General features: G+C 37.3%; 5 protein-coding genes across 10 annotated transcripts; 4 read left to right on the forward strand and 1 right to left on the reverse strand.

The window, feature by feature from the left end:
• Nucleotides 1–352: 352 nt before the first annotated feature.
• Nucleotides 353–3,745, forward strand: LOC18992846 (RNA-binding protein 24). 2 transcript variants are annotated; one of them, XM_024153205.1, is made up of 7 exons: nt 353–1,229; nt 1,649–1,800; nt 1,942–2,068; nt 2,637–2,679; nt 2,776–3,097; nt 3,193–3,313; nt 3,396–3,745. In XM_024153205.1, exons 1-5 carry the CDS (start codon nt 1,162–1,164, stop codon nt 3,082–3,084), a joined length of 699 nt encoding a protein of 232 aa, XP_024008973.1. In that variant the 5' UTR covers nt 353–1,161; the 3' UTR covers nt 3,085–3,097; nt 3,193–3,313; nt 3,396–3,745. The 2 variants fall into 2 exon arrangements, with proteins under 2 accessions (XP_024008973.1, XP_006416353.1); XM_006416290.2 differs by having other exon boundaries at nt 1,656–1,800.
• A 7,598-nt stretch (nt 3,746–11,343) lies between these two features.
• Nucleotides 11,344–13,538, forward strand: LOC18992847 (increased DNA methylation 3). 3 transcript variants are annotated; one of them, XM_024152661.1, is made up of 4 exons: nt 11,344–11,397; nt 11,840–11,880; nt 11,998–12,960; nt 13,062–13,538. In XM_024152661.1, the coding sequence occupies exons 3-4, from the start codon at nt 12,045–12,047 to the stop codon at nt 13,304–13,306; spliced, it is 1,161 nt and encodes a 386-aa protein (XP_024008429.1). In that variant the 5' UTR covers nt 11,344–11,397; nt 11,840–11,880; nt 11,998–12,044; the 3' UTR covers nt 13,307–13,538. The 3 variants fall into 3 exon arrangements, with proteins under 3 accessions (XP_024008429.1, XP_006416354.1, XP_024008430.1); XM_024152662.1 differs by lacking the exon at nt 11,344–11,397 and adding an exon at nt 11,513–11,588; XM_006416291.2 differs by having other exon boundaries at nt 11,353–11,397; nt 11,840–12,960.
• Nucleotides 13,539–13,715: 177 nt separating this feature from the next.
• Nucleotides 13,716–16,354, forward strand: LOC18992848 (probable inorganic phosphate transporter 1-8). The gene is made up of 2 exons (XM_006416292.2): nt 13,716–14,496; nt 15,463–16,354. The coding sequence occupies exons 1-2, from the start codon at nt 13,811–13,813 to the stop codon at nt 16,352–16,354; spliced, it is 1,578 nt and encodes a 525-aa protein (XP_006416355.1). The 5' UTR covers nt 13,716–13,810.
• Nucleotides 16,355–16,596: 242 nt separating this feature from the next.
• LOC18992849 (cysteine protease XCP2) lies at nt 16,597–18,128 on the reverse strand. The gene is made up of 4 exons (XM_006416293.2): nt 17,617–18,128; nt 17,302–17,537; nt 17,077–17,217; nt 16,597–16,983 (listed from the first exon to the last, which is right to left on the reverse strand). The coding sequence occupies exons 1-4, from the start codon at nt 18,092–18,094 to the stop codon at nt 16,768–16,770; spliced, it is 1,071 nt and encodes a 356-aa protein (XP_006416356.1). The 5' UTR covers nt 18,095–18,128; the 3' UTR covers nt 16,597–16,767.
• Nucleotides 18,129–22,699: 4,571 nt separating this feature from the next.
• LOC18992850 (monosaccharide-sensing protein 1) lies at nt 22,700–26,270 on the forward strand. Of its 3 annotated transcripts, XM_006416294.2 has the most exons (6): nt 22,700–22,800; nt 23,025–23,224; nt 23,574–23,665; nt 23,796–25,285; nt 25,368–25,555; nt 25,644–26,270. In XM_006416294.2, exons 3-6 carry the CDS (start codon nt 23,587–23,589, stop codon nt 26,086–26,088), a joined length of 2,202 nt encoding a protein of 733 aa, XP_006416357.1. In that variant the 5' UTR covers nt 22,700–22,800; nt 23,025–23,224; nt 23,574–23,586; the 3' UTR covers nt 26,089–26,270. The 3 variants fall into 3 exon arrangements, with proteins under 3 accessions (XP_006416357.1, XP_006416358.1, XP_024008186.1); XM_006416295.2 differs by having other exon boundaries at nt 22,783–23,224; XM_024152418.1 differs by lacking the exons at nt 22,700–22,800; nt 23,025–23,224 and adding an exon at nt 23,309–23,340.
• Nucleotides 26,271–26,324: the final 54 nt, after the last annotated feature.

The raw sequence follows: 26,324 nt of genomic DNA on the forward strand, positions 1-26,324 counted from the left end.
TATTGCCCAGGAAATGTCCTTTTAACTTTTATGGTTTTATCGTATATATTTAGTAGGTTGATGCTCTCATAAAGCTTATCCATTTGAATTTCTATCCAACAGTCCCCAAAAATTCGAAAGTAAAACATGCTATTATCGGTGAAAAAATGAAAAAATCAGACCGATATATCCACTTTACACATACATTTCACAATTTGCTTTAACCGATAAATTCACGAGGTAGAAGACACATAATATAATAATTAAGCGTTAATTACATAAATTAGAAGATTTAAGCGGGACCCATTCTTATGAGAGCGAAGAAGAACACTCTCTCTCGAACAATTCATGAATCATAAAAACGCATCATCGTCGTCGTCATCACCAACTTCTTCATCATCATCAATGTAAATTCCCCAAAACAAACCTTTTTTTTTCCCTTTTCCTTTCTATCTAACCTAGTCACACTGATTCGTCCCTCTTTCCCTCTGCCCACTATTTCTTATTTTCATTTACCCCGACGCTTGATTCGAATTCGTCTGCGAATCGTCTCTCTCGTTTCTCTTTTTTTTTTGTTCTCTTCACCATTTTCTTCGCAATCTCGAATTTAGAGACCCTTAAGACCCATCCTTCTACCTAACGGCACCGACTGTCTGTTCTCCCTGGCCCATCCTTCAAAGTTTTAAACCCCTTTTCCCCTAACTTTTTTTCTGTTTTTTTTTTTCCCGGGAAAATTTTATCTCTTTTTTTTTTCTCTGTCATGATCATTTACTTGTTAGTATGATCCTTTATTAGGTTTCGTTGGGGCCGATCTCGCTTTTTCCTTTTTCTCTCCCTCTTCTCCTCGAAGACCCGAGTGAACCCTAGAATCTCCACTTTCAATTCGATTGGTTCTGTATCTTCATCTTTACTCTCCATGTCTAGGGTTTACTGGGTCAAGTTTTAGTATCACTTAGAATTGGTCTTTCTCTATGACTCTATACTTCCTCTTTCTTTCAATTTCTTCCTCGTGAAAAAAAAGTTCCCCGTCTCTGGCTCTAATCATGGCGTATCATTCGATTCCGGGCTCTGGGTTTCATTACTCCAATTCTCCTTTTGGTGATACGACCTTTACCAAGGTCTTTGTGGGTGGCCTTGCTTGGGAGACTCAAAGCGAGGCTCTTCATCGGCATTTCGAACCGTATGGTGAAATCCTTGAGGCGGTCGTTATTACCGATAAGAACACTGGTCGATCCAAAGGTTACGGCTTTGTGAGTTTCCTATCTTTTGCTGATGTTATTCATGCTTTTCTTTTCGCCTCTATATCTGAAGTTGGTTTATTGCTGCTTGTAAATGAACAATATCCTCTGCTTATATGGTATACTTAGAGATTATTGGGTTCTAAATTTCGCTTAAGAGTTGTACTTACAGTGTGACAGTTTTGGTGATACCATCTTAGGGGCTCGCAGATACATAATGATTCTTGTTAGGCTTAGGATCTTAGCTCCCTGGATAAACAAAACAACAAAATTGAAAATGCTGGTTTTGCTTAAACTTCTCTGGTTATCTTCGCCACTTGTGTATTCTAAGCAAATACGTCTCTTTCATTTGTTTTTACTTATTATATATCGGGTAGTTTATTTTCACGATTCTTGAATGACTCAGCGCTCTGTTATTGATTTTTATGGAGGATTCAGGTGACTTTCCGAGATCCAGAGGCTGCTAGGAGAGCCTGTGTCGACCCAACGCCTATAATAGATGGCAGACGTGCGAATTGTAATCTCGCTTCTCTTGGGAGACCTCGGCTTCCAATGCAATATGCAGTGATACCCAATATTCCTGGTCAGTCTTGCTTCAATATTCATCTATTCCTTTCTCTCGCATTACTTGATGAGACCTTCACATGTTGGTCAAATATTCAAATTTGGTGGATCACTACTGCGTAACCTTGTAATTTATTCCGTTTTTTATTTGGGTGGTTAGGACGGATAAGACCTGCTTCGCCATATGTTGGAAGTGTGCAGGGTCCTCGCGGTCCACTATTTGGAAGCCATCCGTATCAGCAACCACCTGCTTATGGCTACCAGCAAGGAGTGATGTACCCTTACGGGTGAGTGATGCAAATTGAAGTTTACATAATCGCGTTGCTATTGTAAATCATCTGTTTTGACATGCTGTGAAGAGCTAATCAGTTGAGAGGTCTACCTGCTAGTCCATTTTACAAAGGGGGAACGTTTTCTGTCACTTTGATCAAGTGGCATTTACCAATCACAGCATGGACAATCACTTAGAGACTCTAAAAAGCTAGGGGTTGATAGTTAGCTTCTGCCACGTAGGGTTCTTGAGTGTAGCACTGGGATGTGACATGTCGTGATTGGTAATGTTGCAGGGCTACAAAAATAATTGCAGAGGATATATGGCCGAGCTCAATTTGTTTTTGTCAGGCAAGGTCATGAAATGTTTTCGGACTTTGACAAGGCCAAAGTGGATCTAAATTTTAGGACTGGACTTTTTAGGCTCCTTTCTTCTAGTTTAATATCTTCTTTTTTTTATAAAAATGTATGTTAGCAATTTCTGTATAATTGCTGCTCTTGTTCTTTACATTCTCTTAGAAGTGTCTAATTTAAACTATACTCATATGTCTTTAATAATAGTTGTTCTTTTTGGTGATCTCTCAGGGTTACACCTTATGGACCTGAATATATGTACTCACAGTCTCAGGTAGGTGTCTCAGAATGTTGCAGTTCTTTTTTGGTTTCTTTGTACATTAAAAACTTTTGTGATTTTTGTTATAAATTTTTGTTCATGGTGTTGTAGGGATTATATGGTCCTTACATGGGTCAACAATACCTTCAGGTATATGGAGTACCTGGGGCACTTAACTCACCCGGCTATCAATTCGGGCAATTGAGTCAGACTATTCCCGGTGGTCACGGTTATACACCGGTTCAGGGTTATTCGGTTCCAGGAAGTCATGTTCTGCAGCTTGGTGGGCACAGTGCCACTTCACCTATGCCTGCTATTCAATCTCCATACCCTTCGGCTTCAGCTCCAATGCAGCCACGTATCATTGTGCAGACTCCTCAGTATATGCAGAGTAGCGGTTCTGATCAAACAACAGGGTGAAAATTTTATCAATGTAAGTAATTTCTTGGATCATTTGTTCTGGGGTTAATGTTAGATTGGAGATGACACACAGTTACATCACCTCAATGTTATTCATTGGGTTTTCAGGTAATAATCCTTGAGGACTGCAGAAAAGGGAAAGACGTTAAAGGACAGCGGAAATGCTACTCTGAGTAGTGGCAAGCTTCCTGTTTAAGCTTTGCGCATTATTTTTTTTTGCATTCTAGAGGTAAAGCTTGTTACTTATAAATGCCCTTTTAGTTTCATGACTTGCAAATATTTTCGATCTCATCAAATTGCCGCTGTTACAGGTCATAAGTAGTCTTGCTCACTGAAGAAGTAAAAAAGGGTTGTTCTTGGGAAAGCGGATTTTAAGGCAAAGGGCAATGGAAGTTACAGGGTTTGTGCTTCTGTTATCTTAGCGCCTCTCATCATGTGTATAGCCACTACAAGCTCGCTGGCTGAAACTATATATTCTTAATGGTTTTACCCGGAAACAGGGGTTTTTGCGGTAAATCGTTAGGAATAAGTTTGGTGTACAAAGAAAGTGCATGTATATAAAACAACACATACAGATGCATATAGAATGGTGGAATCAAAATATGATTCTTTTGGTAGTTTTAGTAGTCTTCTTACTAAACACTTTCTTAAGGCATAGGAGTGGTTGTAAGAAAATTGTTAGGTAGCTTTTTATGTCCTCTTGAGTCAAGTCTTCTGCATTGTAAGCAAAAAATAATCTCTATTGACACTTAGCTTCTTCTCTGTCCATATATCTTAGTTCCATGGTTCGTTTCCATGTCTGTACAGTTTCTAGACCGGTAAATTGTTCTTCAGAATCTTTCTTAGTTATTTCTTTCTATGACTCCCATCTTCTGCAGAAATTTCCTTTGTTTTCAACTCGATTGTTTTTATTAGAAGCCATTCGTCTACTACTTGTTTAGTTGATATGAATTAACATATCATCATCATATAAAGTTTTGTTATACTTGCTTTTTATTTTTTTCCATTTTTCATGAGAAGCCATTTGTTTGAGGCGATTTTTGTTGTGTCAACTGTCAAGGTTTTCACATTTCCTCCTTTCACCCATCAAATATTTTTTTTAGTCAAGATATAACACAAAATTGAATCGATCGTAACGGACGGGTTTAGACTATAGAACATTATGTCAATAAGGAAATACTATTTAATGGTCAAATATCGAGGTGATGGCAAAGTAATGATGTTTGGTTAATCTGCATAAAACAATGAATCAAAAATTTGTAGAACCATCGCGGTAATGTTTTTTGTTCCCATTATCATACCACTTCCACTTTTTTCTTTTTTTTTTTTTTCAACAACTTCTTTATTGCTTATTCCTTTTCCACCGGCAGATTTTAGGAAACATCAAAAATTGACCTTCGTTTACTAACAATTTTGGAATTTGGAGCAAAATTTCTGTTAGAAAAATCCCTAACATGGCTATAATTATCTCTATTATCTTAAATTAGAATTATTTAGTTTTGAAAAATATTATGTATGTATTCCTCAAAAATATTTAGTTGTATCATAGATTTCATGAAAATAAATTAGTTATTTAGTTTTTAAAATAGAGTAACTAAATTTATTCCTTTTTTTGTCGGCAAAATTTATTCCTATTTAAAATAGTATTTTCATATATATATTTTTTTTTTGTCGTCCAAAGTTTTAATTAAAAGAGATATTTACGCTTAAAAACACTTTTTACAACTAATATTTCACTCAAAGGCACTTCTTGCTATTATGTGACTTTTTTATTTTTCATTCCGAAATTGTCCTTCGTGTTCACGATAATGGTGGATATGAACTGGTGGATACCGAATTAAACCCAGATTTTAAAAACATTAATTATTTTTCCCTTTTTGTTTTGTTTCGTATTTTTCTGTATTGTGAAAGATTTAAAATACTTTTTTTTGTTAGAATAAATTCTAATTTTATTTTGTCATTGTTTTAAGATCCATTATGCTATACTTTATTTATCAAACAAGAAACTTTTCAAATAACCTTTATAAAAAATTTTTAAAAAATCAGAAATCTACTTAGATATCCATTCACAAAATACGATGTGGATGATGCATGATGAACATATAACATGGACACGGTTGCGTGGATATATTTTTATTGATATATTCGACGTGGATATACATTTTATATTGTCCATAACATGGACAGATTATGGATAGATTATGGATAATATAAAATATATATATATACCGAATATATCAATGAAAACATATCCATGTAATCATGTCCACATTGTGGACAATGTAAAATGTATATATCCACGTCGAATATTTGAATGAAAACATATCCACGCAATCATGTCCATGTTATATGTCCATAATGTATCATCCACATCGTATTTTGTGAATGAATATCTAAGTAGATTTCTGATTTTGTTTTTAATTTTTTATAAAGGTTAATTGAAAATTTTCTTGTTTGATAAATAAAGTATAGCATAATGGGTCTTAAAACAAAGACAAAATAAAATTAGAATTCACTAATAAAAAAAATTGTTTTATATATTTACAATACAGAAAAATACAATACAAAACAGAAAAGGAAAAATAATTACTGTTTTTAAAATCTGGGTTTAATTCGGTATCCACGAGTTTACATCCACCGTTTTCGTGAACACGGGGGGCAATTTCGGATTATTTTGGTGTGAACAGTGTTTAAAGTACAGAAAAAGTCATCTAATAGCTGAAAGTGTCTTTTTGTAAGAATAAGTTGTGAAAGTGCCTTTCAGTGTAAATCACTCTAATTAAAAACCATCAATGGGCTAAGTACAGTACAACATCGGGCCCAAAGAGCCCACTACAAGCATAAGCGATAAGATCAAACAAAGAAAGGCCACATGTTTTGCTACATGGGCATCGTAGAGAAGAAGTAGCGTTTCACCTTTTACGTCAAATATCGACGTTCTTCACCGCCGGTCACCGGAATATGCAGAAATTTCAATCGCCGCCATGAAAATCTTACTCCTACCAGCCTTCAGATGTACTGATTAAACTCCTTCCACAGAGACAGAGAAATGGTTTAAAATCTTCTCGCCTCCGATAAATTACCTCTGATCGGCTCTAACTCATGACCCATCACCCTTTGCCTCTATTAAGGCAATTCATTAGGGTATTTATGGAGATACAACTCCCAGCCAGGAGAGGTCGATACCGATTTGCGAAGTAGAGGATTCCACCATCATCACCACCACATATAAGAGGAGGAATAACCTGTGGAAGAAGAACAACTCCGAAAAACGAAAACATTAAGCTTTTTTAAATTAAAACCAATAATTCTTCAATATTAGAGAGCCTTCGCTAGCGAAGATTAATACTCTAAAAGAAGGAAGTTTCCTTCGAAATTTGAAGAATCAGTTAAAGATTGCCAAAGAAAATTCGAAAAACGGAGAGAAAAAATCCGGTCAAGCCGGAAAACTAAAATCCGTCAAGCGGAACTATTATTAATCCGACGATAATATAGAATAGGTCGGAATTATTAAAGATCCGATATTAATCGAAACAAAAGTGGAGAAAAAGCTCTCTCTTCGTGAAAGATAAAGATGAGAGAACGAAAAGAGAGAAAAAAACTCCGATGTAAACGTACTTTTTTATTTAATTTAATTCCATATATTTAATAATTTATTAAATTGCTTTCACTAATAAACTTTGTAATGAGATCCTAATTGTAAATAGGGTAATATGTGTAATCATTTTGAGAATGAGACAAGAACAATATTTTGGGTTTTAAAAAAAGGGAAAAAAGCTTAAAAAACCCTCAAGTATTTAATATTTGCCAGTTTACTACACGACCTTTTTGCGTTGCCATAAAAATACATGACTTAATTTCCTGGTCCTAATAAAAACACGACATGTTTGTTGATTCCATTTTACCTCCCCCGATTTAACAGACCTAAACGGGATTAACGTTGTCGTTAAACTGCGTTAATAATCCGTCACACGTGCTTATTAATTGACTGGAAATTACGTTTTTATCCTCACAGAAGTCTTCAAAATCGATTTGGGATATTTCCACTGTTGCCCTAACAAAATTCCCAAATCGATTTGGGAAAACAGCAAACCCTAAAAAAAAAAAATCCTCAGTCGATTTTGGCATCGAGCGTGTGGAAGATGCTTTTGGGTATCTGAATCAAAGTGAAAACAGTTCATCTCATGTTATAGAAGACAGTTCAGAGTAATTCGAGAAGATGAGGTTTGTTTTCTAAAATCCGAATTCGAATTTTGTTGGGGAGTTGATATTGGGGTCAAATTCGAATAGGAATTCGATATTTCCTGGGGAAATCGAGCTGGGGTTTGATAATAAGTTGTTACTACGATGAAATGGTGAAGATAGTTTCGATTTTTTCTGTGTTGAAATGGGTTTGACTGTTAACATTTTTTATCTTCGTGCAGCGACACTTTCAAAGTCGATATACATTATAGAGGACAAGTTTCTATCAAGGACGACCTGTTCAGCTACAATGGAGGTTTAGTGGAGAGAGGCATGGTCCTGGATCCTGATTACGTAACTTGGTCGATTTTTGATGAATTCTGCGAAGAAAATGGAGCTTCTGGGGTTGTTGAAAAAGTGTGGTACAAGCTAAGGCACGAAGATATAGGTGCAGCAAGAATGATTTATGCCGACAAGGATGCTCAGATTAGGCAGATGTGTAGTGAAGCTATGACTACAAGTGAGGTTGATGTGTACATTCTTCAAGGAGCAACTGAAGAAGCTAAAGAGAACGAGTCTGATAGTGAAGATTCTGATGGTGGTGATAAACCAGATGAACTCGCTGATAAGGGTGAAGATCCGATAGAAGAAAGAGCTGGTGATCCTAGAGTACAGTCTTTTTTTCAGGAAGTCCTCAATGTTGAAACTGGTTCAGGAACTGGTGCTGATAACGAAAGTGGAACAGACGTCAATCCTGCTGGTATTCAAAGCAATAATGGGGAAGCTGTGGAAGGTGATGAAGCATATGAGCTTGAATTTGAGAGGCAATGCGTGGATCCTGAGCATCCTAAACCTGCATTAGATAGTGATGAAGAATGGGAAGCTTTCCACCGTGAGGAGACGTTTATATCCAGGAAGACATATTCCAAAGATAAGCCTCCGTACCTGTGGTTAAAGCAAACATTTAAAAGCGGAGAAGAGTTCAAAGATCAGGTTTTGAGGTATGTGTTGAAAACCAACTATGATGTCATTTTGGATCGATGGGAGAATCATAAGCTTGCAGCTGTTTGCACGAGAGAGGATTGTGATTGGAGAATTTACTGCTCATATGAAAAGCGTACGCATAACTGGATGGTGAAGACTTATTTTGGTAAGCATAGTCACACAAAGAATTCAAAAGCAAGGATGCTGAAACAAGGTGTTGTAGGAAGATTATTCAAAGATGAAGCTCGAAGACGTCCTGGGTTGAAATGGAATGATATTAAGGATGAGATAATGATGCGGTATAGTCTTTCAGTATCGAAATGGATATGCCAGAAAGCTCGAAGAATTGCTTTGAATTTTGTGATAGAAACTCAGCAGGAACAGTTTGCAAAGCTTTAGGATTATGAGAAAGAACTCCAGCGGTCGAATGAGAGAATACATACAGAGATTGTTACCATTCCTCAGCATGATGGTAAACAAAGGTTTGATAAGTTCTATATCTGTTTTCAGCCACTTAAGGAGACCTGGAAAAAGTGTTGTCGGCCTATTATTGGTCTCGATGGAGCCTTTTTAAAATGGGAGTTGAAAGGTGAAATATTGGCAGCTGTTGGAAGGGATGCGGATAATAGAATTTATCCCATAGCATGGGCTATAGTTAGAGTGGAGGATACCGAAGCTTGGGGATGGTTTGTTGATAAGTTGAAGTTTGATCTGGATTTAGGATTAGGCAATAGGTTTACAATCATTTCTGACAAGCAAAAAGGGCTGATTAATGCTGTGGCAGATGTGCTACCTAATGCAGAGCATCGACACTGTGCAAGACATATATTTGCAAACTGGAAGAAGGTATACGGTCAGTACGAGTATGAAGCTTTTTTTTGGGCCATCGCTTTCAGTGGTTGTGAGGGAGATTACCGTTATAACATGAGTGCTTTGGAGAAGTATGATCCAATAGCACATGAGGACTTGAAGAAAACAGAACCAACAACTTGGTGTAGAGCTTTCTTCCGTAGTGATGCTGCTTGTGAGGATGTTTGCAACAACTTGTCTGAGTCCTTCAATAGGACAATAAAAGATTCAAGAAAGATGCCAGTCATTGACATGCTGGAGGACATTAGGAGGCAGGCCATGAAGCGTATAACACGGAGGTTGGAGAAGACAAAAAAGTGTAAGACTAAGTTCTCACCATATGCTATGGAGATTTTTGAGGCAAACCGAAAGCTAAGTACGCTATGCTCGGTGATAAAAAGCGGTGAGAAATTGTATGAGGTTGTTGAGGGCCGCGGGAGCTTCACCGTCAATCTGTTGTACCGGCATTGTGCTTGTAACCAGTGGAACATCACAGGCATACCTTGTCCTCATGCAATCTATGTGTTAACTGAAAATAACCGTGATCCAGAGGAGTAAGTATCTTTCAAGCTCGTTTTCCTTTTGTTGATTTCATTCCCTTTTTTTTAAACTAAATCTCTTCTATGGTGCTGCAGCTATGTGGATAAATATTTCTTGACAACAACATGGATAGCAAACTATGCAGACAACATTGCACCGGTAAATGGAGAGAGGTTGTGGGAGAAGACAGGCAAAGAAGCTATCCAGATACCAGAAAAAAGGAAATCAAGAGGGCGTCCAAAAAAGTATGCGAGGATTAAAGAACCACATGAATCATCATCTCAGCCAAATAAACTCACTAGAGATGGACGAACGGTGACATGTTCGAATTGTCAGAGAACTGGTCATAATAAAAGTACTTGTACCTCAGGAGGTGTCCAAATATGTCCTAAACGAAAGAGAGGGAGACCTAGAAAGGCTGAGGTAAATTTCTAATTAAGCTTGTTGCTTTAGTATGTTGCTTGATTGATTTCGATTGTTGGTTTGAGTTTATTGCTTGGTTGATTTTGACTGTTGGTTTGAGTTTGTTGCTTGTTTGATTATGTTTGTTGGTTTAAGTATGTTGCTTGGTTGATTTTGTTGCAGAATGATGATCCATGGAGCATACAAAATGCACCTAAAAGGTACATGGCAGCTCAAAGCCAGTCCACGCCACCTGTTTCTGCAAGCCAGTCGACCCCAAATGATCCACCTGCTTCTGCTCCACCTGAACGTCCAGCTGGTCGAGCTCGTGGTCGACCTCGTGGCAGTCGTGGCAGAGGTCGTGGCAGGGGTGCTGGCAGAGGTCGCGGATCCGAGCCTCCTGCTCCTAGACCACCTATATGTTTCATGTCTCCCTGGACTAACCAGGTCTTCGACGTTTGGCGACCTAAAAACCCCTAGGAGCATTCTGAATTCTTATGTCAACTTTGATGGATTGCTGGATTGCTGTTTTGGTTTAATATAACTTATCGGATGTCTTTTGGTTGACTTTATTTTCATGTAATCATCTTTAGGGATGTATTGTCAACTTTGATGGATTGTTGTTTTCTTCGGATATTTGTGTTGACTCTCTTTGGAATGTAACCCTATTTGAACTAGTTTTTGGTACTCTCCACCTTGTTTGTTTGTTATTTTGGTTAAACTTGCTAAACTTGGCTGATTAACAAAGAGAAAATTGATGATAATCAATACTCTGCCTCAAATCGATTTTGAAGACTTCTGTGAGGATAAAAACGTAATTTCCAGTCAATTAATAAGCATGTGTGACGAATTATTAACGCAGTTTAACGACAACGTTAATCCCGTTTAGGTCTATTAAATCGGGGGAGGTAAAATGGAATCAACAAACATGTCGTGATTTTATTAGGACCAGAAAATTAAGTCATGTATTTTTATGGCAACGCAAAAATATTATATAGTAAACTAGCAAATATTAAATACTTGAGGGTTTTTTAAGCTTTTTTGGTTTAATATAATTTATCGGATGTCTTTTGGTTAACTTTATTTTCATGTAATCATCTTTAGGGATGTATTGTCAACTTTGATGGATTGCTGTTTTCTTCGCATATTTGTGTTGACCAAAAAATATCACATAAGACACGTGGTGACAAGTGAAGCCTCCAGCTGCGGTTATTTCCGGGTCCCAGGTAGCCACGTGTAACGAGCAAAGAAGCCATCCTCTTTGCATTTTGCCCCTACCCAAATATTTATCGTCTCCTCTTGCAGAGCAGAATCTCTTCTTCTCCCTAAGTAACCCAATCACTGCAAAACAACAAGGTATAATCCATTACTGATAAAATTTTCTTTTCGGATTTCTTCTCGTTTTCTCCATGAATGTTGTGATGATTCAATTTCAATGCTGCTTAATTTCTGAAATCGATGGACTTGTAAGGTTTAAGTTGCAAAATCCCTAGTTATCTGTGAGTATTGTGGGCAAATGTGGGATCGATTCTTGCAATAGATAGTAGGTATAGTTTCTTCTTCAAGCGTAACGGCCTTTTGATCGAATATGTTTTCTCCTTAGCGATGATATTACAAAACATGATAGAGATTGTTGAAAAGAGGTAAAACATAGGGACCCAGATGGTGGAACATAGAATGCTAGAGAACTAAATTTGGCAACTTTGAGACTCTCAGTTTATACCCTGTAGCTACAGTTTTTGGTATGTCCTTATGCTTCCCATATGTGACATTGTGCCCACATTCATTTGTAATGCAGGTTCGTTTATAGTCATTTTTTGGAATCCAAGAAAGCAAAAGGTAACATGAGTCTGTGTAGCTACGGATTGTTATCGAACGATCAGTATTTCTTGCTTAATTTCGTCATGAGCAATTATTTGGGTCCTGATGTGTTTTCTGATGAGCCAAGATGTTCAGCATTTCAGAGATTAGCCAGAGGTCTGCCTCCTTACACATTGAAGCAGATGGGATCTTCCTCTCTAACTGTTGCGCAGCTACAGAACTTGTACTATTATGTACTGAGAAACGCCAAGTCCACTCTAGTTCTTCATCCAGACATGATTTATAAGTATCTGAAGGGATCTCTACCGTTGAAACCAATCGGAAAGTTTCATCAGTTCACATCTTTTTTCCCGACGAATCTTCACCCACAGAAAAGCTATTCCCCGAGCCACGAGGTTGTGAAGGGCATCGTTGTTATCGATGATCCTGCAGTGGAGTTCATTAGCAAGGAAGATTTCCAAAGATTCAGATGCTTGTCGAGTTTGAACGACCTGAAAATCGACAGGGTCGTGTCTTTATCTCATCGACCTGTGCAGCTGGATGAAAGCCGGGGAACCGAGCAGGACTGTTCAAGAAATGGGGAAGTGACACCCAATGGACTTGTCACTAAGCAAGACTTCAATTCATATGGAGAGATTCGAGAAACATTCAAAGGAAAGAAAGAGGATGAACCAGCTTGTGTAAGCTTGGGAAAGAAGCAGGAGTGTTCAAGAAACAAGGAAGCGACATCCAATGGTATTGTCTCTGACCAAAAGTGCAATTCACCTCGAGAAACATGCAAGCGAAAGAAAGATGAAGAAGAAGCAGTTGCTGTTCATGCTGCTTGTGAAATCAGTAAAACCCCAGAACGATTTCGGGAGGTGTACAGGAGAAAACGGCTCAAGAACTCATCAACGAAAGCAACAAACAAAATTGGAGCTCTTATGGAAAGAAACAAAACAGATAAACCCACCAAATGTGATGAAGAACCGGCGGTTGTAATCACGGGAACAGCCAGTAAAGGAGCTTCAGGACCATCTATTGGTGCTGTGGACATTGGTGTCAACGAAGTTGCTTACTTTTTTCAGGTTGCTTTGCCCGGTGTCAGCCAAGATAACGGTATTATATTCATGTTTTGCTACCCATCTAACTATTTCCAGATGCCTCCTCGGTTCTAAGTGATGAACACATGAATTGGTTTGGTCTTTTTTTGTTTGCAGGTGAATTCAGCTGTGAGATTGAATCAGATGGAAAGGTGATACTGGAGGGATCGACAACGACAGGAGTGAAAACAGTCAATAGGTTTTCTCGGGTTTTCGAGATGAAAGTCAAGAAGCTGTGTCCACCTGGACCATTCAAGCTATGCTTTAGCCTCCCAGGTCCTGTTGATCCACGGCTAGTCTCTCCCATCTTCCGATCAGACGGTATCTTCGAGGCTGTCATCATCAGGAAAAAAAACTCTTAACTAAACCAGAGGTCCCTTCAAGTAAACACTAGGATCTCTGTAAATCTTTTGATGTTAATGGATATAGAAGCTAGGCCCTAATCAAACCGCATGCACGGGCAGATCTCTCACTTTTTGGACATGACTCGGTCGTTTTTTGCGTATTATGCTAACTTGTTTGTAATGTTGATTCTCAGAACTAATGTTGTTACTAGTTACTTCTTCATCAGTGAACTAAACCGAAACTAAACGGATTAATAGAAAGCCCGGTTTAACCTGCTGGACATTTTCAAACAAAAGAATGTTGTGCCCATCGTGACAACATAAATAAATAGTGACCAAGTCTTCCTCGGAGTCAAATCATCATAAAAGCATATTCCATGCTCATAGAGATTTGTTGTTATAAATTTTACTTTTTATTGTGCCTACTAAAATCACAAAACTTGGATAAAACAAACCAAAAGGAAAAGTTGGAAAAAGAAAGAAAAAGCTCTGGATTCGGAGTCGCAGATCAAGAAAAAGACGATGCCAATAAAGGTATTGTCGTCGCTGGACGCAGCTCGGATACAATGGTACCATTTCAAAGCGATAATAGTCGCAGGAATGGGTTTATTCACCGACGCTTACGATCTCTTCTGCATCGCACCGGTCATGAAAATGATTAGCCATGTCTATTACCACGGAGACTCCATCAACACAGCCGTCCTCTCTACCTCTTTCGCCATAGCTCTGCTCGGCACAGCAACGGGTCAACTCGTCTTCGGTTATCTCGGTGACCGAGTCGGCCGTCGCCGAGTCTACGGTCTTTGCCTGATCATCATGATCCTAAGCTCCTTTGGCTGTGGCTTTTCTGTATGCACGACTCGTCGGTCTTGCGTTATGGTTAGCCTCGGTTTCTTTCGGTTTATTCTCGGTTTGGGTATCGGTGGTGATTACCCGCTCTCGGCTACCATTATGTCCGAGTTCGCGAACAAGAGGACACGTGGCGCGTTTATAGCGGCCGTGTTCTCGATGCAAGGGTTTGGGATTCTTGTGAGCTCCGCCGTGACGATGGCTGTTTGCGTGGCGTTTAAAAGAGGTGGCGGCGGCGGTTTGGAGGAGGAGGATGTTCCGGCGGAAGCTGACGTGGCGTGGAGGCTTATACTTATGATCGGTGCTCTTCCCGCTGCTTTGACGTTTTACTGGCGAATGTTGATGCCTGAAACCGCAAGGTCCGTCCAAAGACTTTCTCATCTTTTTTTAAAACTATCACTAATATATTTTCATAATGTATCCAATCACAAATCAGAGAGGACGTGATGCAAAACGTTCTTATCTCACTATTTAGTGGCTATACTTGTCCCACATATAATAAAATCTTGGAAGCTTAACTATTTGCTGATATCGTTCTGTAGACTTAGTATTACACTATTTTTTTTTTCCTTTATAAGTTTTATTGATGTTTTGATGAGTGAAGGAACGCATTTTTCAGTTGTCACCATACATACATGAAAGAACCCAATTTTTTTTTTTGTAAATGTGAACATTTCTCTACATAAGTACATTGTAAGTTATTAACTAATTTTCCTCTAGTAACTGACTATTCTTTTGATATCCAACTGTGCCGATCACACCCACACATATATCTAATATTAGCTAGATTCCTTAAACAAAATTAATATAATTTGTATATTTTAATAGCTAGGTTTTATAAGATATTTAGATATCAATTATTTAGAGCGTTACAAATTAGTGGTTCGTTTCATGAGAGTCAGTTGACTTTGTGAGAGATACTCCGGATAGATACCAAACACTGTGGTATATACCTTATCATCCAACTTATCCTTACGTATTCAACATTTAGCCATTACAAGTCTCCACCAATCATAACAAAAAAAAAGTCTTCACCAATCATACATTCACTTATTTGTTTATCTTTATTTTTATATTCTTTCTTCAAATATTTATATCTAGCTCAGGTATCAGCTCCAGCTAATCTACTCATATTTTTTTTCTTTCATTAGAACTAATTTAAATTATCCCCACACGTACTCTAGCTACTTCAATTCTTCCAACAGTCTATTGCATTCATTAGAGAAAAATTAGAAAAAGTCAATATAACATTTAATACTCCATTTTGTAAAATGGTATACAAAAACGGCACTTATATTAATTAAAAGTAGTACTGATGCATGCAGATACACAGCACTTGTGGAAAACAACATCGTCCAAGCAGCAAAAGACATGGAAAGAGTCATGTCGATATCTCATATCTCCGAAGAAACCACGACGGAGCCACCACCTCCTCCACTGCCACCTTCCTACAAACTCTTCTCCCGTCGCTTCCTCCGCCTCCACGGCCGCGACCTCTTTGCCGCCTCCGTTAATTGGTTCCTAGTAGACGTCGTCTTCTACACAAGCAACCTCCTCCTCTCCCAAATTTTCAGTCACTACTCCGATAAACCTTCTTCCTCCACCACCGAAAACGTCTACGACGCAGCCTTTGAGGTGGCGGAATTAGGAGCCATTATCGCCGCTTGCTCCACCATTCCAGGTTACTGGTTCACAGTTTACTTCATCGACAAGGTAGGTCGTGTCAAAATCCAAATTATGGGATTTTTCTTCATGGCCATTGTTTATTTAGTCGCTGGGATTCCGTACACTTGGTATTGGTCAAAGCATGAGCAGACTAATAAAGGCTTTATGGTTCTCTACGGTTTGGTTTTCTTCTTTTGTAACTTTGGTCCCAACACTACAACTTTTATCATTCCCGCGGAGCTTTTTCCGGCTAGGTTTAGGTCGACTTGCCATGGCATATCCGGCGCCGCCGGTAAGCTTGGAGCTATTGTGGGCACTGTTGGGTTCTTGTGGGCTACGAAGAAAGTGGACAGCAATGATACAGACCAGGTTTATCCCAAAGTGAACCGTATGAGAGTTGCTTTCTTGATTCTTGGTGGCGTTTGCATCGCCGGAATCTTTGTGACGTATTTCTTCACGAGGGAAACCATGGGAAGATCGTTGGAGGAAAATGAGCATGAACAAGATAACAATGATGAGAGTGAAGATGAGCCACAGATTGTTGACGGGTAATCCTCCCCGAGCACTTTGCTTCAGACACAATGATGATAAGTTCAAGTTCAAACAACGGAGACCACATTATTGCTTATTGATCTGTTAACTCTTTAATATTTTTGTCTTTGAGGTTCCTTTTTTTTTTTTTAACAATTGCTTCTTACCCAAGAAATTTCTTGATAGGTGCTTACTCTGTTTACTTTAATTCTAGCTGTTCAGTGTAGTTTTCATTTTTTTTCTTAAATCATCATTTTATACTCAGCTCCTTAAGCTCTGGCTTCATTCTTAGAAATTTCTTATTGCTCATAGTTGTTACATCAAGTTCTATTCAAATAATCAAAAGCGAAAACAATTGAGATTAGAAATTCATGATAACATTCATATCGATATGAAGATAATGATCAAATTTCAGATAAGAGAGAATGATCTCATCACTTAGTTTTGGTAGGGAAAGAAGCCATCTTGTTGATACCACAAAGACCCTCTGGTTTCCCAGTGTTCCTCTTCATCCTGATGTAACCTTTCTCTCCCCATGTTGGTCCCCAAGAATTCTTCACAATGATGTAATCTGAACCCTTGCTTGATCCGTAACCAACCGCAGCCACACCGTGGTCTAGCTCGTCTCCGCACCTCCCATCAAACACGCCCTTCATATACCAAAAACACAATGATTCAAACATCAAGAAGATTGATCAATCATTTTCTTGCTTCATAGGTTTAAATAATATATATGTACTTACGCCGCTGTAGAACTGGAACTCTCTACCAGAGGCATCAATGGCGACACTGAGAGGCTGATGGGCCAATGCCTTCAAGAGACTCTTCTCGTCGTTCTTAGGTACATCTTGGTGTCCATTGATAGTCACCATTTCAGATTCATCCTGTATAAAAAACAGAGAGTATTAGTGTGATTACTATTATGTTTTCTTTTATTCTTGTTTTTTTTTTTTCAGTTACGCATAAACCTTTTGCGTCTCGCAAGTTCCTTCTTCCATGGCGTAAGGATAATCCTCTTCCTTGCGAAGACCTCCATTCTTGACAATGTACTCAAAAGCATAGTCCATGAGACCACCGTTGCAGCCATTGTTGTAGGTTGTGTCACAGTCTATGAGTTCTTGTTCAGACAATGTTGTCATGTTTCCTGTCACAATCTTGTTTATACCTTCCACTGCAGCTACTGTGGAAAACGCCCAGCAACTTCCTGCGAACCAATTGAAGAACGAAAAATTTAATGAAAAAATCGAGACTTTAACACATCAGAGTCCAAGATTTGAGATTACCACAAGAGCCCTGGTTCTTGACATAGCTCACGGCTCCTTTCTTTCTCCAGTCAACAGATTTAGGCAAAGCTTCAACGTCCTTATAAGCGAATTCTTCGTAAGATCTTTCATCATTGCGTCTCGCTATATCAGTCTTGAGCCCCAAATACTTATTCTTGAATTCTTCGTGGCTCAAATCCGCGAACTCGTTGAGACCAAGCCAGTAGCTTTTCACTTTCTTGTTAGTTTCATCGATGTGCTTCAGATTGTCCTTGAAAACTTCGAATCTAAGCAACTTCTCTTCAACGGTTTCGTACGCTTTCTCGAAATTGGAGATCCAGTTCTCGAAGAGTTCGATGAGTTTGTCATGAGACTCCAAATCCTCGGGTGAATATCCGAAAATGGAGTAATCGTGGGAAGCAGCAAAAGAGAGGGAGAGAGATGCAGAGGATAAGACAAGAACAAAACAGAGGATTCTTGTAGGCGAAGAGACAGCCATTTGGGTAATTCTCAAATTGTACTTTTTTTTGTTAGTTGATAGAGTAATTGGAAGAGAAGGGTTTGTTTATATAAGCCGAAGATTTTGATAGACGTTGATCTTTTTTCTTTAGAGTAAAGTTGTCTGAATCTGAATCTTGTATAAAGTCTGTGTCTTTAAGCTTAGTTTTCTTTCTTCCCTGGGGTTACTTTGACGCCAAGTAATAAACATATGTTTGATGAGTAAGTTCTCTGCGGCATCAGAACCCTCTGTTTCAGCCAGAAGTCCAATCATCCAAGAGAGGCCCCCGGAATGATATATGTCATACTCATCATCAAGCCCATACTCATTTAGAGGAGGTGAATTTTGAAAATCAGCTTCCACAAGGTTATATGGATTGTACATTTGTACTAACTCAGTATCTCAGCATTAAAAAAATAAAAATAATGAAAAGAGGAAAGAAAAAGCCATTTCTTATTTAAGAAGTTTTAGATACTAAGTAGCATCGTCGTGTCATCACAGAGTTCAAGTCTATGTAATGTGTTGTTTACAAAACAAAACAAATAGATAATTCTTTCTCAATCTATTCACACCTATTAATAAATTAGATTATATAAAAACACAAACATGCAACTATCTTTTATACAATATCAAATGATAAAATGCAACCTTAATAATAAGGAAGCCCAAAAAGTCCCCCCAATAAGACAACTATGTAGTTTAACTGATGATATGTTTTGATCAACGCTAATGCAACTTTAGTCTAGAAATCACCAAATCCTAATCCATTAAAGGTTTTAGTAGCAATAGGTAAATTATGGATCTTGCGGCCCTTAAATTACTAACCCTCTTTCGTAATGCAAAATTATTCTGAAGCTATAGCTTTCCGGGTTTATTCATCAGCGTCTGGTTGCCGTTTATGCAAAAACGACCGTTTATGAGAGTGGTTCAAGTAGGAAAAAAATTTTAGTGCAATTTGTTTAGTAGGCTTCAATTTTTGTCAAACCATATATGTATAATGGTGGGAACGAGTATATGTTAAACTTTAATCGATGTTATAAACTTTCTAATTTGTTTTTACCATAATTCTTAAACAGGCTAATCTAAAAAAATTACGAAAACATGAGATTACAGTGTAAGTGTTTTTCTTTTGTCTTTTTATAATATATTGTTCTGTAAAGAACAAAGTTTGACCTGTCAATCCACCAAGATATCTGATAACAAAGTTAGGAGGATCAGATCTTCATACTTACAGCTTATTTATCTTTTGATGAGTGATGACCACCAACCACTATGAAGTAAAAGTTCAATGGAAAACTCACTGGTTCTATCTTTACAGGACATCTACTTGTGTTAATTAAATCAATAGTTGCCTAGTTGGTATTTCGTTTGTAGAGATAAAATCAACAAAATATATGAAAATGAAAAAGAAAAAAAAAACATATCATAAGATCCGTTTGAGGTGGAGACACGTGGTCGGAGATGCTCGAATGATTTGGGAGCACGAACTCTACCAAGAATTGAAGAAAAAGACCGTTGTCTAATTTTCTTAGGTCATGTATCTATTAGAGTATCTATAACTTCAGACTTAATAAATATAGAAAGTGGAACGTTGGATATTATTTCTCAAATTGCCTGGCGCAAAGAGAACAAAAAATTCATTAACTCGTAGCATAAATAAAAAAATATACATATATTCTTTCACTGTTGAATTTTGTTGAGATTTATCATGATGTATCTTGTTGTCGACTAAATATTTCATTTTTGATTATTCCTTATACATTAAATACAAGTAGAGGAGAAGTAATTGGTAGGGCATAAAAAGGTACGTGAGGAAGTGACAAAGCACTAATATTATAAAATCACATGCCCTCTCATTGACGCCATGTTCGTCTCCCAATGCACTTACCCTTTTTTTTTACTAGTAGTTTTATAGGAGTATGTGATTGTTTAGTAATCTTTGTCTTTTTTTTTTTTTCCAAAATTCCAACTCTTTTTTTTTTCTCCGCAAATTTGCCGTACGTCCAACGGTTGTGTGTGTGTGTGTGTTATATGTCTAAAGTATGAGCTATTACACTTAAGCCACATGATCACTTGTGAATTCCTGTAAACTGAATCATGATTTGCACGAATTGTAAGCTCCCCACCAATGTACGACTCAAAGTTGAAATATATATCTTTGATTTGGTGTTTTTATTACGTATTGATTTGTTATCTAGACTATGCTCGGTTTTCGTATATATATATATGATATATCTGGAAGTCTGGCCAGTTTGTAAGTCTACATATAGTTATAAACTATTTTGAAGATTTAAATGACTAATTTGACTAAAGAATATTAATGAATGAAAGATTATGGGAAAAAGACCAGTGAGCACGTTATTAACTTGCAACATCGGTTGGGATGTTGATTTATAACGTGGATCCTCTGTATTTGCATGTTCCATTTTGATCCGGTCCTGATTTATTCAAACGTTTTCACCTTCATTGCTGTTTCTTTTTGTCCTCTTCTGCTATTTGGATTTCATAAAATATTACTTAACTTCTTTAGATTTTAACTCGTGATATAGAAAGGAAAAAAAAGAGATTCCGATTACTGATTGTCAATCTTTAAAGTGCTCTAACTATTGTTTCTACTGGAATAAATAAAATAGCAATGAACTTATCGATTTATTCGTCACCAACATGTAAATATGAAATGTATGGATTTGGATTCATATAGCGGAAAACTGACGATAATAATTATAACAAACCGATATGCTACATGTGTTGGTAAATACTATAGTTAAAAGATAACAAATTAATATTGAGACAACAAAATTAATATTTATAACTTTTTGGGGGTTGTAATATGAAATATATTCAATAATATATTTTGTACCTTTGAAAAATATATTTACAAGCTATAATAAAATTTATATTTTTGTAATAAGTGATTGTGCTTAGTAAAATGTTGTTAGTAATGTGTATGAATTTAGAAATTAGTAAGCAAATAAAATGACCAAAATTTTAAGTTATTGGTTTTAGATTTTTAAAAAGAAAAATTGATTTATTAATAATGTTTGTTGAAATACACCATAAATAAGGAGTTAAGAAGAATATAAAACCAAAAGTAATTGGGTAATCAAGACTCAACAATTATGGTTTGTTACTTACTTATGAGAGGACACGTGAAGCTAGGATGAAAACATTTCTGTAAAACTAGCTTAGTCAATGAATCTCTAAAGTCAATAGAGTAAAGCCATGGACTTGCCAAGTTAGTAGAGTACAATTGTTGCAAAACTAAAAGAGCTAACGAGCATGTCAAGTTATAGTGTAACTTTTCAAAAAATAACGTAGTCAATAGATCTGCCAAACCAGAGGAATACAATCTCTATACAAAATATCAAAATTAATGGTATTTTGCAAGTAAGGAGAGACCATTTTTACGAATAAAACATACAAATTGACTAGAATTTATATTTTCCTTATTGACCACAGCTATTTCTAGTCAGGAAGATGCACAATAATAATTCATTCCAATCACATAAAAAAATATCATTTGAAACTTTTAAATTTGGATTTGGATAACTGGATTTGAAGATTATTGTTTTGAATATCTGTTACAAATATGTTCCAAAAGTGTTTGTAAAGAATTATTTGAATTGTCAATAAGATATTTTTTAATATTTATTAATTTATAATATTATTTTAATTATGTTTAGTTATTTTTGAAAAATCCAAATAATAATTTTTTCTATATCTGACTGATCTGGATCCGTATATTTTGAAAATTTTAAATATCTAATTCATTCCCGCTCTAATTGTAGTTTCAAAACTAATTGTACCGTTTTAAATTAATTATACTTTTAATATTGCTAATTTTTATCATTTTAACGGATAATATTTTTTTTTTTAGTGATATTATTTTTTAATCTTTTTTGGTTTTGAGTTTATAACTTTTGTTAATAATAACAAGTCATTAAATCTAATTTATGTTTTAACTTGTCCACATTCGAGTTTGATTTATTTATTTTTGTCGATATCTGATTTATTTATTTTGTCGACATACAGATCTGATCAAAACTAAATGTGCTTTACTAAGTTTTTATATATCCATTATGATTATATTTAAATCTAAATTTCAAAATTAATCTTTACAATATCATTAATAATAATCTTTTTGTCAACATAATTGATAGTACTCGTATACATATCACATCATTTAATACATTTCAAATATTTTGTACTAATTTAAAACAATTTAGTCAATTATAAAATCTAGCAATCTACTTTTTAGATATATAATTTTTAACAGTTTTTTCCATGCAAAATATAAATAATTTTTTCATTTCCCGTAATATTTGAAAAGAAAACGTCCACAAAAAAGTTCAGCCTTTACACGAAAGTGACAGACGACCGGACCACTCTAAAGATAGATTTGGGAATGTAACTTTCAATCATATAAAATAAACTTATCTTGACGAAAAACGAACGAACGGACCCCCTAAATCATATATTACCCATATCTACTCATAAATGAGTCATGACAATGATTTTTATTTGCATTCAGATATTGTTTTCCCCAGAAATTTGATGTTATAAAGATGTCTAGATCTTAAGATATGTCTTTAGTCAATTTTTTTATCCTTAATGACTTTCTATATAAAACATTACAACCCTCGAAAACATTAGAATCCTCGTAAATCGCTCTCCACCAAAGATTTTTAGCCGTCAGAAGAACTGATGTAAATGCAATTTTTTTTTCTTTTTTTTTCTACTTTCCCGAGAAAATAAGTTATCCCGGCGGTGAGAATTTTCTCGGCAGATTCTCGAGCATATTTCTCTCTTGGGAACTTGCTCCAAATCTCCTTAAAATAAAAAGACCAAAACATCTTTTGCAGCAATAATGTGTTTTCGACTTCATTTGTAGCAATAATTTTTAAAAAACCGTTTCTTGTCCTTATTGTAGATTCCATCACCGGAGCCTGTTTGTAATAAAATTTATATCTCTAAACTTGGCAAAGATCAAGCGAGTCCAAATCAATCATCCCTATTTCAACGCCTCCTTTTCTTTCTTGATTTATAAATCGGAGACGGAAAGGCAAATAATAAAAGAGCTCCATTTCTCGTAATTGCCGGAGAATTGTACTTTGAGAAGAAAAAGAAAAGGTGAGACCTTTTTTCCTAGAAAGTGAAGCAATCTTTTGGGTTTTATCTCTTTGCTTTCACATAAGCTTCCTTACTGAGGAATGTGGATACTAAAAAGCAATTCTTTTCCTTCTTAGGTTTCTGCATTTTTCACTTCTATTCATCAACTTTATGTTTAGGATTTTTTTTCTTTAATCTAATGGAGGAAATTTCTTCTGGGTTTATCAAAGTTATCATTTTGATTGGGATTTAGATCTGGATTGTTTTCAAAGGTCTAAAAGTTTTTTTTTTTTTTTGGAATGGTTGACTAAAACTTTGATGAAATGAAGAATCACTGAGTCGAGCTGATTTGAATTTTGGTGGTGTTTAGGGTTGGTTGAACAATGAAGGGAGCGACTCTCGTTGCTCTCGCCGCCACAATCGGTAATTTCTTGCAAGGATGGGACAATGCCACCATTGCTGGTTTGTATTTTCTTTCTCACTCTTTTGCTGGAATAGAACTTTGTTTTTTGGATCAGATCAGATCAATTTATCATTTTGAGATTTTGTAAAAAAAATGTTGCAATGTTGTTAAAAACTGAATTGATTGCAGGAGCTATGGTTTATATCAACAAAGACATGAATCTGCCAACCTCTGTTCAAGGTCTCGTGGTAGCCATGTCACTGATCGGTGCCACGGTCATCACCACTTGCTCAGGACCGATCTCTGATTGGCTCGGGAGACGCCCGATGCTGATTTTATCATCGATAATGTATTTCCTCAGCGGTTTGATAATGCTGTGGTCACCAAATGTCTATGTTCTGTGCTTAGCTAGGCTTCTTGATGGGTTTGGTGCTGGACTCGCTGTCACGCTTGTCCCTGTTTACATCTCTGAGACCGCTCCTCCTGAGATCAGAGGACAGCTCAACACTCTTCCTCAGTTTCTTGGTTCCGGTGGAATGTTTTTGTCTTACTGTATGGTTTTCGCTATGTCACTGAGCGATGCGCCTAGCTGGAGAGGGATGCTCGGTGTCCTCTCTATCCCTTCTCTCGTTTATTTGTTTTTCACGGTGTTTTATTTGCCTGAGTCTCCTCGTTGGCTGGTTAGTAAAGGAAGAATGGACGAGGCTAAGCGCGTTCTTCAACAGTTATGTGGCAGAGAAGATGTTACAGATGAGATGGCTTTGCTTGTTGAAGGTCTAGAAATCGGAGGAGAGAAAACATTAGAGGATCTCTTCGTAGCTTTGGAGGATCATGAAGCAGAAGATACGCTTGAAACCGTTGATGAGGACGGACAAATGCGGCTTTACGGTACACACGAGAACCAATCTTACATTGCTCGACCTGTCCCTGAACAACAGAGTTCACTAGCCCTACGCTCTCGCCACGGAAGCTTAGCAAACCAAAGTAGCATGATCCTCAAAGACCCGCTTGTGGATCTCTTCGGCAGTCTCCACGGGGAAATGCATGAACCAGCAGCAAACACGAGGAGTGGAGTTTTCCCTCATTTCGGAAGCATGTTCAGCACTAATGGTGATGCCCCACCACATGGTAAACCAGCTCATTGGGAAAAAGACGTTGAGAGCAACTACAACAAAGACCATGATGACTACGCTACTGATGATGGTGCAGCAGATGATGACTCGGATAACGATCTTCACAGCCCGTTGATGTCTCGCCAGACCACGAGCATGGACAAGGACATGATCCCGAATCCTACAAGAGGAAGCGCGCTTAGCATGAGACGGCACAGCACGCTTATGCAAGGCAACGGCGAGAGCAGCATGGGGATTGGTGGTGGTTGGCATATGGGATATAGATATGACAACGGTGAATACAAAAGGTATTACCTTAGAGAAGACGGTACAGAATCTCGACGTGGCTCGATCATTTCTCTTCCTGGTGGTCCTGATGGAGGAGGCAGCTACATTCACGCTTCTGCCCTTGTGAGCAAATCCGTTCTTGGTCCTAAATCGATCCATGGATCCGCCATGATTCCCTCGGAGAAAACCGCTCCGGCTGGACCACTCTGGTCTGCCCTTCTTGAACCTGGTGTCAAGCGTGCGTTGGTTGTTGGTGTAGGAATACAGATACTACAGCAGGTTAATGAATCTTTTTTGATTGTTTCACACACTAATATAGAGTTCTTGATCGTTTTTAACATTTGTTAAACCTTCTATGCAGTTTTCGGGTATCAATGGAGTTCTCTACTACACTCCTCAGATTCTTGAACGTGCTGGCGTAGACATTCTTCTTTCAAGCTTCGGATTAAGTACCATCTCTGCGTCATTCCTCATCAGCGGTTTAACAAGTTTACTCATGCTTCCAGCCATTGTTGTTGCCATGAGACTCATGGATGTCTCCGGAAGAAGGTCATTAATAAGCTCTTTTACTCAATTCCTTGGTTTTCTCATGATCTTCTTGTTTCTGAAACCATCTTTTTATCTTTTTCTTTTGCAGAGCATTACTTCTCTGGACAATCCCAGTTCTTATCATCTCACTCATCGTCCTCGTCTTTAGCGAGCTCGTCCACATCAGCAAAGTCATAAACGCAGCGCTCTCCACTGCCTGTGTTGTGCTCTACTTCTGTTTCTTCGTGATGGGTTACGGTCCGATTCCAAACATCCTCTGTTCTGAAATCTTCCCAACAAGAGTCCGTGGTCTCTGCATTGCCATTTGCGCTATGGTTTTCTGGATCGGAGACATTATTGTCACTTACTCACTTCCCGTGCTCCTCAGCTCCATCGGACTCGTTGGTGTTTTCAGCATTTACGCCGCCGTTTGCGTTATCTCGTGGATCTTTGTTTACTTGAAAGTCCCCGAGACGAAAGGCATGCCTTTGGAGGTTATCACAGACTACTTTGCCTTTGGAGCTCAAGCTTCTGCTCCTTCCAAGGATACATAAGTTGTATAACCTTGACTCTTCTTCATTTGCTCTGTGTACTTAAAGATTCTCTTCATCCCCTTTTTTTATTCTTGTTTTTTGTTTCTGAGATAACTTCATTTCGTTTTTGTTTCTTTATCTTTTTTTTTTTTTCCTTTGTTTGTTATCAAAATCAGTCTAATAATTACTCATTTTCTATCTTCTTCAACACTTTCCAGATATATTTGGTGGAAAGCATCTAACTAATACCGATACTT

The sequence above is a fragment of the Eutrema salsugineum genome, unplaced genomic scaffold (assembly GCF_000478725.1).
Source record: "Eutrema salsugineum unplaced genomic scaffold, Eutsalg1_0 scaffold_5, whole genome shotgun sequence".
NCBI classification, from domain to species: Eukaryota; Viridiplantae; Streptophyta; class Magnoliopsida; order Brassicales; family Brassicaceae; genus Eutrema; species Eutrema salsugineum.